We start from the raw sequence: 13,986 nt of genomic DNA, 5'->3' as shown, positions 1-13,986 counted from the left end.
TAAGTTCAACAATTATATTTAAAAATACCAGTTTTTACGCTGGTTGCAAAATTTTATTTTGTGCATTTATCCGTCCCACCCTAAAGGCAGGTCCGTGAAAATATTTTCTGACATTAAACCAGTCCGTGGCCCAAAAAAGGTTGGGGACCACTGCTGTACGGGACTTGCCGGGTGGATCTTAGGGTGCATGCAAAAGTCTGTCTCTCTGCTTCCCCACCTCTCAATAAAATAAAAATATTTTAAAATGTTTAATTTGGAGACAGGAGTTACCAAAAATTTCAAACAGTTGTAACATAACCACCACAGAAAATGAGTGATAAGTAGCAGTCATATTCAAAATATACTGCAGGTCAAGTTGACATGCACTTAAGGGGAGTATAGGAGTTAAGAAAGGAATCTAGGGTCCTGTCCGACATACAGACATCGCGGGTTCAATCCCCAGTCAGGGCACATATGAGAAGCAACCATCTGCTTCTCCACCCTTCCCACTTCCTCCTTCTCTCTCTTCTCCTCCCACAGTGGCTCAGTTGGTTTGAATGTTGGTCCTGGGTGCTGAGGATGACTCAGTTGATTTGAGCATCTGCCCCAGACGGGATTTGTCAGGTGGATCCCAGTTAGGGCACATGAGAGAATCTATCTCCCCTCTTCTCACTTAAAAAAAAGAAATCAAGAATATGCAAGGCTCTGAAAACCAGAGTAAAATAGTTACTATTTACTGAATCTCAGGAACCATGTTTGAAATAAAAACCTCAAGTTTTTGTAGATGTTACATTCAAAAGGTTCTATTATACCTTCAAGGTGACTCTTCTATTCTAGAATGCAAGAAGGAAAGTTAGGGCTAAAAATAAACATCTAAGAGTAATCAGAATATATGTAATTAGTATTTAAAATAAAAGAAATAGATGAGAACACCTAGGATGAGAACTTTCTAAGGACTGTTCTCCTACATTTATAAGTTGTGTAGAACAGAGGCCAGCAATGCAAACCAGAAGCAGCAGCCAATGAGTTTGTGGAGGGTGTAGGGGTGCACATGAAAAATAACAGGCAAGTGTGGTATCAAGGAAGCCTAGAGAAGGTGTTAGTAAAAATCCCACCTGCTCATGCACACAGTAAATATAGCACAGACCTTTATTTCTCTATTCTTTTCTCCCTCTCAAAAAAACACCACATCAGAAACCACATTTACCAGAAAAATGTTTATTAGCAGCTACTATATGACTAGGTGAACTAACAAAGTTAGTTCAGGAAGTTAAAATAGTTAAAGGAAGTACCTCTTGATTCTTACTGGTTTTCTGAATAATGAGATCCCTAATATTCTCCCACAGTGACCAATTAGTTTTTCTTTTGGGGGGGGGGGCAGTATTATTTATTGTTTTTCAGTATCACGATGATCGTTGCAGCTTTTACTCTTATATATATCCTCAACTTGTATCATCTTTGGCGAGTGGAAGCCTCCTAAAAATTGGCTGTCAAGTCTAGGCAACATGGAAGCTTCAAACACAAATACAGACATACAAAATAACAAACAAGATAACAAAATAGGTGTTTAAAGCTTTGTATTATTATACAGAATGTCTGATAAAAATCAAAAGATTCTCACTAGAATGTGTGTTGTGTGTGTAAGGTGATTAGGTGTTAAAACAAAATGTACTTTAAGTGTCTTATAATTTTGTCAGTTATGCCTCAATAAAGCTGAAAAAAGTAAAAGATTTTAAAATTAGCAGTATCAACTACCATTATGAAACAGATCATAAAGGAACTGAAAAAATTATTTCATTTCATCACCCATCAGAGCGAATGATGTAATAATATCAGCATCACACACCATGTCCTATAACAAACTATCAGAATTTGCCTATATGCACAACCATAATCCACCTTTTTAGAGAAGAGACAATAGCTTCAGTCGAGTTTGATAAAACTTCTTTTCTCTTTATCAACCTTTTAGACTAGGTTCTCGGTTCCAAAATACCTAAAATGATCAGCTGTTTCACTTGCAAAAAACTTTGGGTAGCTCATTTGTTAGCGCATCATTCCAATACACCAAGGCTATGGGTTTGATCCCCAGTCAGGGCACATACAAAACTCAACCAGAAAATGCATGTTTCTTTCTCTCTCTCCCTATTCTTCTAAAAAATCAATATAAAAATACTGTTTTAAAGTCTGAGGTTTCCAAGCACTAATCTACACAATGAAAAGTTATTCAGCCCTGGCCAGTTATCTCAGCGGTAGAGCGTCGGCCCGAAGTATGGCAGGCCCGGGTTCAATTCCCAGCCAAGGCACACAGGAGAAGCACCCATCTGCTTCTCCACCCTTCCTCCTCTTCTTCCTCTCTGTCTCTCTTCCCCTCCCGCAGCCAAGGCTCATTGGAAGACGGTTGGCCCAGTCGCAGAGGATGCTCCATGGCCTCTGCCTCAGGCGCTAGAATGGCTCCAGCTGCAAAAGAGCAATGCCCCAGATGGGCAGAGCATCGCCCCCTGGTGGACATGCCGGGTGTATCCCAGTCAGGCACATGCGGGAGTCTGTCTGACTGCTTCTCCACTTCTAACTTTGGAAAAATATCCAAAAAAAAGGAAGTTATTCAAATATATATTATAAAAGGAACACACCATACTGGGCTATAGAAGACTAGTTGCTGAGGAAAAGTTATAATAAATTAACCCAAGATAACCAAATAATTATAAATAAAATGTTCAAATAAACAGAAATATCAGAACAGAGGGGAAACCTGTGGGAAGAGAGTGAGCTTATCTGAAAAATATAGCTACACAATTTCAAACATATACATACAAATTTATCCAAACTGCCACATTGGAAATAAAGTAAGAAAAAGAAAATCAAAACAATCATACATGTTGCATATTTATTTTTTTTCAGTGAAGTAAAATACTTGTGAGCAATGCTGGGTTGAAACAATTTAGCCATGATAAAGCTTAGTATCAGACGACTAACAAGAAGCAAAATTACAGTTACAAAAAGAAAAAAACCAAGAGAATAGTTTAAAGAATCCCAAAATCCTAGTACTATAAACACATGTAATGTTTTCCAAACATTTAATAATTAAAATGTTTTACTATGTTTATCAAAGTAACAGCAACGCTCTCCCTCAAACTCTAAATGCACACACAGAGCAGAGGTGCAGGTACATGACAAAATGAGCACTGGGTGGGGGCAGGGGGCTGTTATCTACAAATAATCTGTGCACTTTAATTGTCAAGATAAATAGTACAAAACCCTTGGCAAATAAAAAAGTATTTGCATTTTAGAAGTATTGTTCAATTTTAGAAAACTAAAATTTCATAATGAGCAAACTTGATCAGTTATTTTCATGACACTACTTATCATCTTATCATCAAGCATAAGACAAATAAATTTAGGGACCATAAAGCTAGGCTTATACCTAAATCATTCATCCACGGCTTTCATTTCCCATATTAAGTTAAACAGGACTTACTGACTTCCAGTTTCTAGCCTTTGTTATTATCAACACTCTAATAGAAACCCTTACCATTCAAATCTTTAAACAGTTGTCACAGAAGCCACATGAACAAAAAGTTGATAAATATGTAAAAATCTGTATTATGTAAGCATCAAAAATAATGATATTGACGGATTATAAGCCAAAGAGTTGATAGAACAAAGAATAGAAAGCTCTTTAAATAGAATGTCAACTAATAAATTTAGACAGAAAGACAGAAAAATACTCATTTGTAATCAAAATAGTAGTAATTAATCCAGGCAAGAATCATCAATGAAGACTAAAACTACAGTGTGTCCGTAAAGTCATGGTGCACTTTTGACCGGTCACAGGAAAGCAACAAAAGACGATAGAAATGTGAAATCCGCACCAAATAAAAGGAAAACTCTGCCAGTTTCATACCTATTCAGTGCAGTTCGATGTGGGCTCACGCACAGATTTTTTAGGGCTCCTTAGGTAGCTATCCCGTATAGCCTCTACAGACTCGTCACTGGCTGATGGCCTACCAGAACGAGGTTTCTCCACCAAACTGCCAGTTTCCTTCAACTGCTTATCCCACCGAGTAATGTTATTCCTATGTGGTGGCACTTCGTTATAAACGTGGCGATATTCACGAAACACTTTGGTCATGGATTTGAATTTAGTGAGCCACAAAACATACTGAACTTTCCTCTGTACCATCCACATCTCGACTGGCATGGCCGTGGGCTGCTCCGCTGTATACACGGTGTTACGTCATCAACTGCGCATGCGCACATGCTGCCATATCATCCTACAGAAACTGGGAGGGTTTTCCTATTTGGTGCAGATTTCACATTTCTATTGTCTTTTGTTGCTTTCCTGTGACCGGTCAAAAGTGCACCATGACTTTACGGACACACTGTAGTTCTAACGGGAAACACATATTTATATAAGTTCATAGTTATCCTCTCCAAAAATTGTAAAGAAAAAAATAAGTTTACAGTAGAGAACCCAGCAAATTCCACCTCAACCAAGTGATGCTAAGTAACTTCATACGATGAAACAAATTGTCACCAAGTGTCCCCTAAGAAATTCAATGAAAAATTTGTTCTATTATCTGTAAATAATACATAAACTAAATCTGATCATTACAAAAATAATGCACACCTAACATGTGGTGGTGCAGTGGATATAGCATTGACGTGAAATGTTGAGGTTGCTGGTTCAAAACCCCACTCCTGTCCAGTCAAGGTACATACAGGAAGCAGCTACAAGTTGATGATTCCTGCCCTCCCTTCTCCGCCTTCTCTCTCTCTCTCTGCTCTCTAAAATCAATAAATAAAATCTTAAAAATAAATAAGTGCAATGTATGATCCTCAACTGGAATCTAAAGAGGGGGCAGAAACCTGCTTTATAAAGGGCATTATTGGAATAATTTGTAAAATTTAAATAGGTAACAGCATCAATATTAAATTTCTGGATGTTGACAATTGTACTAAGGTTTATGTAAAAGAAGTCCTTGTTCTTAGGAAATACATACTCAATTTAGTATTTAGGGTCACTGCTCCGCCTAAGGGCTGTGTGGCTGTGTGTGCACATGCATGTGTGTGTACAGGTGGGTAAAGAGAAAGGTGGAGAGACGGGACAATAAATAGAGGAAGACAAAGAGATGTATGATAAATGGATAGACAGATAGAACAAATATGGCATTACTGGTGACTCTAAGTTAGGAGTGTATGGCAGTTCTTTATACCTACATGTGAGAGAGAAAATATAGAGAAATTCTTGCATCTTTAATGCAAGCTGAAATTATTTCAAAATTAAAGTTAAAAAATCTACATTTCAGAAAACACCACCATAAAATGTCAAGGAAATTGTCCGTTCGGTAAAACCAACTATCACAGCACAGAAATGATGTAATTTCTACTTTATAAAATGAATACATTCAAAAAAATTTATTCTAAAAGTACAAAATATAGGAAAAAATGTATTTACATTGTATGTGGCTATATAGTATATATATATAGAAAAGTATGCTAATGTCAATATACAGAAACTTCTAGATTACAGAACAAAAGTTTTAAAAAATTGACAAGCCAGCCAACATATCTATTATATTTAGCAAATATGTTACATTTAATATCGTTTTTATAAATCCAAAAGAAAAAATAGAAAAAGAGGCAAATGAATAAGCAATTTAGAGAAAAACACAAATAGGCAAAATATGTCAAAACATTCACATCTCGCCTGACCAGGTGGTGGTGCAGTGGATAAAGCATCGGACTGGGATTGGGAAGACCAAGGTTCGAAACCCAAGGTCACCAGCTTGAGCCCAAAGTCGCTGGCTCGAGCAAGGGGTCACTCGGTCTACTGTAGCCCCTCCCCATCAAGGCACATATGAGAAATCAATCAATAAACAACTAAGGAGCCACAACGAAGAACTGATGTTTCTCATCCCTCTCCCTTCCTGTCTGTCTGTCCCTCTCTCTGACTCTCTGCCACGAAAAAAAAAAAAAAAAAAAAAAGATATTCACATCTTGCTAGTAATTTTTTTAATTATCTAGCAGATTGGCAAAGATAAAACAAATTAATGCCATGCTTCAGGAAGGTTGTGGAAAAACGAGCACTACATTATACACTCCTGGTTAGACTATAAACTGGTATGTTTTTCTCAAAGGAGAATTTAACACACCTATCAAAAGCAAACTTACACTCACACACACTTTGACCTAGCAAAATAGCTCCTAGGAAGTTATATTAGCTCACGAAAGAAGTTTATAAAGTGTGTCCAGGCCCTGGCCGTGGCTAAGTGAATAGAGTATCGGCCCGGCATATGGACGTCCAGAGTTTAATTCCCAGTCAGGGCACACACTAAAAGCGACCAGCTGCTTCTCTCCCCTCCTCTCTCTCCTCCCTTCCCATAACCAGTGGCTCTATTGGTTTGAGCGTTGGCCCCAGGCACCGAGGACAGCTAGATTGGTCTGAGCATTGGCCCCAGACAAGGTTGCCAAGTGGATCCGGGTCGGGGGAAAATGGGGGACTGGGACTATCTTTCCTCTTAAAAAAGAAAAAAAAGGATAAAAAAAAAAGTGTGTTCATTGATTATACTGTTCTTTATTATACTGAGGAAAATTGGACACAAAATAAATCTATCAAGAAAGGACTGGCCTGACAGGTGGTGACAACAGTAGAAAAGTTGACCCAGATCACTGAGGTCCCTGGTTCGAAACCCCGTGATCACTGGTTTGAGTGCTGGCTCTTCAGTTTGAGTGTGGGATCATCAACATGATCCCAAGGTCACTAACTTGAAGCCCAAGATCACTGGCTTGAGCCCCCCAGTTGAACTGTTAAACACGTAAGTGTACTTTAGACATTCTGTTTTATATTATGTAACAACTAAAAATTTTTTTCAAAAAAATAAGAGACTTGCCTCAAACATCATCACCTTATCTATCACCTCCTGTCTCAACTTCTATTATTCTTTCCCAGCTTGTTTGATATATTAAAGCAGGCATCCCCAAACTGCGGCCCCCTGAGGCCATTTATCCAGCCCCCACTGCACTTCTGGAAGGGGCACCTCTTTCATTGGTGGTGAGAGGACCACTGTATTTGGCAGCCCTCCAATGATCTGAGGGACAGTGAACTGGCCTCCTGTGTAAAAAGTTTAGAGACCCCTATAAAGTGACCCTTGAAAAACGGCTTGAACTGGGGGGTCCACTTACACAATTTTTTTCAATAAATACAGTTGGCCCATTGTATCTGTGTGTTTTGCATCCATGGATTCAACCAACTGCAGATCAAAAGCAGGATTTTGGGTCTGCAGCTGGAAATCTACAGATGTTGATGCGGATGCAAAGGTGGATGCAGAGGGGCCAGGCTAACTGTAAGCACTGTCCTACATCATCTTATTTATATAAGGAACTGGGGCATCCGCGGGCTCTGGTAGCCTTGGGGGTTCTGGAACCAATTCCCCAGGGAAAGCGAAGACTGAATGTAGTTAAGTTTTGAGGGAGGTGACCGTTTACAGACTTTGCAACTGCACAAGGGTATCAACCCCTGTGTTTTTCAAAGGCCAACTGTACATTTAATTGATCTCTAATCTGTATTTCCAGAGATTACTTCATAGCTCACTATTAAAATACTTCATTACTTGGCCCTGGCCGGTTGGCTCAGTGGTAGAGCGTCGGCCTGGCGTGCAGAAGTCCCGGGTTCGATTCCCAGCCAGAGCACACAGGAGAAGCGCCCATCTGCTTCTCCACCCCTCCCCCTCTCCTTCCTCTCTGTCTCTCTCTTCCCCTCCTGCAGCCGAGGCTCCATTGGAGCAAAGATGGCCCGGGCGCTGGGGATGGCTCCTTGGCCTCTGCCCCAGGCACTAGAGTGGCTCTGGTCGCAGCAGAGAGACGCCCCGGAGGGGCAGAGCATTGCCCCCTGGTGGGCAGAGAGTCGCCCCCTGGTGGGCGTGCCGGGTGGATCCCAGTGGGGCGCATGCAGGAGTCTGTCTGATTGTCTCTCCCCATTTCCAGCTTCAGAAAAATACAAAAAAAATTAAATGAATAAATAAATAATAAAAAAAATACTTCATTACTTGAATCTACTTAGATTTCTATAAACCTAAAGAATATAGTTCCCTGAAGAGCACAGGCCTGCCTTTCTTACACATCTTGCTTCCAAAATGCCTAGCACATTGCCACGTACTGAAGATATCAGTAAGTGTTTTCTTGATTAAAATGATTCCTATGACTTACAGAGTAATGCCTTGCTACATCACACCCTTTATTTTTTGTCTTTTAAAAACAATTTCTTTCCCCCTCTCCAGTGGGAATAATCTACAGTTTCTAAAAAGAGGATCTGAGGGGAAACCTAGTTTATGGGCTTTGAAATTAACCTGCACATAATAGTAATATTCAACCAACAATAAAATTGCTGCCTTAAAGAAAAATATATAAAAATACATATGATCAGAAAGTAAATGATTCTTTCACTTCAACAATAACCTCTTACATTATTGGATATATACAGCAGTACTCTATGAGGTAACTTTTATTTGAGAGAGACAGGAAGGGCGAGAAAGACAGTGATGAGAGAGATAAGCATCAACTAGTAGTGGCATCACTTCAATTGTTCGTTGTTTCTCATTCGTCTTTTAAAAAAAAAAATACATGGTCTCATTGAGCTCTGTTGGCACATGGATCCTATCATTTTAACACCCTACTTCTTCCTATATTTATACTACATATGCTGGCTCTGTATTTACTAGCAGAGTGTGACCTGGGACAGGTTTTCTAAATTTATGTCTAATGTGTGGCTGGTAATAATTTGGTAGTTACCTCGGCCTGACTGGTGATGGTGCAGTGGACAGAGCATCAACCTGGGATGCTGCAGTCCTAGGTTCAAATCTGCAGTCACCGGCTTGAGCTAAGTCTCAACAGCTTGAGCATGAGTTCACCAACATGATCCCAGGGTCGCTGGCTTGAAGCCCAAGGTCTCTGGCTTGAACAAGTGGTCACTGGCTCGGCTGGAGTCCCCTGGTCAAGGAACGTATGCGAAGCAATCAATGAACAACTAAGATGCCACAACTACAACGTGATGTGTCTCATCTCTCTCCCATCGTGTCTGTCTCTCAAAAAAGAAAGACAGGGAGAAAGGCAGAGAGAAAGAAAGAAATCCAAATGGTTAAACATATGCAAAGATGCAAAACATCACTCACAATCAAAGAAAAGCAAATTAAAACTACCCCAGGAAGGAATTTCTCATCTATTAGATTAACAAAAATACAAAAGTTTGACAGCACCCTGTCAGGAAGGTTGTAAAGAAGACAGCCGCTTTAACAAAGCTGATGAGGGCAAGGGCCCTGGGACAGCAATATGGCAATATTTATCAAAATTAGCAATGCTGATACAGCCTTTGATTCAAGCAATCATATAATTTTGGAAAATTTTTCATTTATATATATATATAAATATACATGTATAAAATGACATGTCTGAAGATTCATCACTGTAGCACTATTTGTAGTAGCAAAGACTAGAAACAATCCAGTGTCGATACAATTTTCATTAAACTGTTGCAGCCACCCAAAGAAATACTATGAAGCTATTAAAAAAAAGAAAAAGAGAATCTTCTCTATAAATGAATATGGAACGATGACTAATATAAAGTATATTTTTTTAAAAGTAAGGTATACATACACACAATAAAGATGCTAAAAATGGGGAAAACTTGGCGTAGGGTATATGAAAACTATAATCTTTTTAATACTTCCGTAAATTTCAAACTGTTTTAAAATAAAGGGCTTATTTTAAAAAGTAAAGTACAAACAGTATACAGTTTACTAGTTCTGTGTCAGAACAAAAGAAGAGTAAGATTACATATTTACCTGCTTGTAGTTTCATTAAGAAATACTAAAGAATTCACTAGAAACAAGTTATTTGGGAGAGAGGGAGTAAGAAAAGAGGGAGCAAGATTTTCAACGTAAATTATTTCTTTATACATTTTTAAAACTTATTAAAGACCATCTTCAAAAAATAACAAGGTGATTTTTTTTAAAATAACTCCACAAGAATTATTTCCTTCCTAATAAAACCTAAGGAAAGTTTCTCACACAGAATTTACATACCAGTAAATATTATGGGTTTAACAACTATTAAACTTCTTTAAACACAAACTTTTAGTTTCTATGGCATATGCTTTCCATAGTTACAAACCAAAATATTTTGTTCAGTTTTTAATGAAGATAAATAGCCTGACTAGGCGGTGGCGCAGTGGATAGAGCATTGGACTGGGATCCCGAGGACCCAGGTTCGAGACCCTGAGGTCACCAGCTTGAGCATGGGCTCATCTGGTTTCAGCAAAAGCTCACCAGCTTGGACCCAAGGTCACTGGCTCGAGCAAAGGGGTTACTCAGTCTGCTGAAGGCCCGCGGTCAAAGTACATACGAGAAAGCAATCAATGAACAACTAAGGTGTCAAAACGAAAAACTGATGATTGATGCTTCTCATCTCTCTCGGTCCTGTCTGTCTATTCCTGTCTATCCCTCTCACTGACTCTATCTCTGTCCCTGTATAAAAAAAAATAAAAATAAAAAATACTTTAAAAAAAAAAGATAAATACTAAAAACGGTTTTTAAAAAACTTGCTCTTTATACAGATTTTCCTAACTGCATCTCTTGGACACAGTAGTTACAACTAATCTTAATATAAGACCTTGAAATTGAGTGAAAGGAGTCAAGTTCCTTCGTGTTCTGCAATTACATTTTACATGTAATAAGCACTGTTTGCTAACAAAAAGGTGAAACCTATCATAGTTAGAAAACAAATCATAGCACAAGATATTAACAACCAACCAACTTTAAAGACATGTATTCAGCCCTGGCCAGATAGCTCATTTGATTAGAGCATTATCCCCAGTTCAGTCCCCGGTCAGGGCACATACAGAAACAGACTGATGTCCCTGTCTCTCTCTCCCCTCCCCTTCCTCTCTGACTAAAACCAAAAAATAAAAAAATTTTAATTAAAAAAAAAAAACATGCATTCAAGTCACAAAAATAATTTGTCCATTATTTTCAAATCTGTACACTCAGATACTTTTTTTCTGGCCTCCAAATTTTAAAATTGGATTAAATCATCTTTCCTCCATCTATTTTTAAAAATTCCACACATCTACTAAAATGTTAAAACAAATGGTTCTTTTAAACTTTTTTAGAAGGGCAAAAGCTGCCCAGTTAAGAATTCTGTCAACTTATGCTAAAATTAAAACACAAAGTTAGATACATTTAACTTACCTTGAAAGGTTTATCTCCACTGTGTGTCAGCATATGCCTCTGTAACCAACTCTGACTGGTTGACGGAGTGTTATATACTTTACAACCTTTCCATAAGCAAACAAATACCTGTTAAAAGAGCCATAATAATTTTCATTACTTATTTCAACAAAGCTTTATTCCCTGTACGCTCAATTGAGCACGTTGCAAGCCTTCAATTGACACAAAGAGGCAATCAAATGCTTAATGTTAAATTTCCAGTATAAGAGGCACAGTTTTAATCCTTCCCCTTTAAGGTTTCTGTCCATTTTCTCAATAAGTAACTAATACATCAATGCCAAAATGCCATTCAGAGGGAAATATATAAAATATTAACAAAACATCCATAGAAACTAGGACTGTAAACCATTATTTACATTTTTGTATTTACTGTATGAGGAAACAGGCATGCATTAATTGTAATTATTAAAAAACAATAGGTATAAACTATAAAAATAAATCAAAATAGTTAAATTAGTGGATATTGAGTTTCATCTACAAATAATAAGTAACATCAAATTACAATTTCCCTGCTCCTGAATTCCTATTCTCTCTTGCACACTACTTATTCTTACAATGTTCTATTCACTAAGAATGATTTTCAATTATCTTGACTAGGAAGCAAAATCTAATACAAATGTCAAATTAATATAGTTGTGAAAGAGCTCTGGAAGGTTGGCTCAGTGGCAGAGTTTTGGTTCAGCATGTGGATGTCCTAGATTTAATTCCCAGTCAGGGCACACAGGAGAAGTGACCATCTGCTTCTCTAATCTCCCACTCCCCTTTCTTTCCCCCTCTCTATCCCTCCCACAACCATGACTAGATTGGTTCAAGCAAGCTGGCCCAGGGCACTGAGGATGGCTTCAAGGAGCCTCAGCCTCAGGCATTATAAATGGCTGCTGAGCAATAGCCCTACATAGGCAGAGCATCGCCAGTAGGGGGCTTGCCAGGTAGATCCAGGTGGGGGCACATGTGAGAGTCTGTCTCTCTATCTCCCCTCCTCTCACATTAAAAAAAAAAATTATTATCTATTTATATATGTGTGTAAATACATATATAGTTGCAGAAGCAATGGGCATGAACTACTCTATCATCATAATAGACATACATTCTTGGATTCAGACAGCTATGACTGGGTTTGGAAAAGCATATATCTGTCAACTAAATGGTTATCTCATCTTTCCCATTTTCCAACTAGTGAGATAACAGTTTCCTAATTGATTATATTTCCATCCTATACATTTCCAAACTAAACATTAAAATGGATCCCTAACATCAGCAAAAAAACCCCACATAAATTTACCATAATCATAACACTTCAAAGTACCATTTCTAGGTTCTGTTATTTTCTGTGGTAAGAACAGTTATATATAGAACCCTACTTTGAAGACTATAATATACTACATACAGAACAGAAAGAAAAGACACACAGAACTGAGGAAACAATCACTAAATTCAGTCTAAAAAAAATTAAGACTAGAAAAAGACTATTTAAAATAACAGATCAATTTTTACTCAAAATCAAGCCATTTTACATCAGATAGTCTAACCAGGCAACCCTATAACTTTGATGTGACTGTTTAGAGAAAGTTATCATATATCCTTATTCTACAACATTTGCTAGTTTATCTTTAATTAAGAAGATATTAAAGTCATTAATATTTCCTCTTTCATATTTAAAATTCTTGACTTAGTACACATTTATTAAAAGCTATTTTTTAAACAAACTCAAAAAAAAGAATTTTTTTTTTCCCCCTGAAGCTGGAAATGGGGAGAGACAGTCAGACAGACCCCTGCATGCGCCCGACCCGACCGGTATCCACCAGCACGCCCATCAGGGGGCGTCGCTCTGCCTCGACCAGAGCCACTCCAATGCCTGGGGCAGAGGCCAAGGAGCCATCCTCAGTGCCCGGGACATCTTTGCTCCAATGGAGCCTCGCTGCGGGAGGGGGAGAGACAGAGAGGAAGGAGAGGGGGAGGGGTGGAGAAGCAGATGGGCGCTTCTCCTGTGTGCCCTGGCCGGGAATCGAACCCAGGACTTCTGCACACCAGGCCGACACTCTACCACTGAGCCAACCAGCCAGGGCCAAAAAAGAAACTTTAAAGCTATACCTGTATGTTATGAAAATGAGTATTTGATCACCACATGCAGATAAGTGCTATCTATCAATTTCCTGACTCAACACTTTACTAGACTCTGAAAATCTGAAATTTTCAATCCCAGTAATAAATAGGGCCTGACCAGGCAGTGGCACAGTGGAGAGCGCATCAGACTGGGACGCAGAGGACCCAGGTTCAAAACCCCAATGTCACCAGCTTGAGCACGAGCTCATCGAGCTTGAGTGCAGGCTCACCAGCTGGAGCATGGGGTCGCCAGCTTGAGCATGGGATCACAGACATGACCCCATGGTCACTGGCTTGAGCCCAAAGGTCACTGGCTTGAAGCCCAGGGTCGCTGGCTTGAGCAAGGAGGCACACGCTCTGCTATAACTCCCTGGTCAAGGCACATATGAAAAGCAATCAATGAACAACAAAGGAGCTGCAACTCATCTCTCCCCCTTCTTTTCTGTCTGTCCCTATCTGTCCCTCTCTCTCTGTCTGTCACACACACACACAAAAAAAGTAATAAATAGGAATCATAGCTTGGTTTAAAATTCTCACAGGATATACACTATGGGGGAGAAATTAACATAATTTACATAATAATGTTTATAAGAGAGAAGAATTCTGTTGATGTAACTCTTAAGTG

At 38.8% G+C, this 13,986-nt stretch overlaps 1 protein-coding gene across 2 annotated transcripts in view; it reads right to left on the bottom strand.

The window, feature by feature from the left end:
• AEBP2 (AE binding protein 2) overlaps positions 1–13,986 on the bottom strand; it is a 76,875-nt gene that overhangs the window by 27,456 nt on the left and 35,433 nt on the right. For both annotated transcript variants that reach the window (XM_066264559.1, XM_066264558.1), the window contains one exon: positions 11,220–11,327. In XM_066264559.1, coding sequence (XP_066120656.1) covers positions 11,220–11,327 — 108 coding nt within the window. The remainder of the gene's footprint in view (positions 1–11,219; positions 11,328–13,986) is intronic.

Source organism: Saccopteryx bilineata, chromosome 1 (genome assembly GCF_036850765.1).
Source record: "Saccopteryx bilineata isolate mSacBil1 chromosome 1, mSacBil1_pri_phased_curated, whole genome shotgun sequence".
Classification (NCBI taxonomy): Eukaryota; Metazoa; Chordata; class Mammalia; order Chiroptera; family Emballonuridae; genus Saccopteryx; species Saccopteryx bilineata.
Note: the sequence above shows the minus strand (reverse complement) of the source record. Positions and strands in the feature narration are given on the sequence as shown.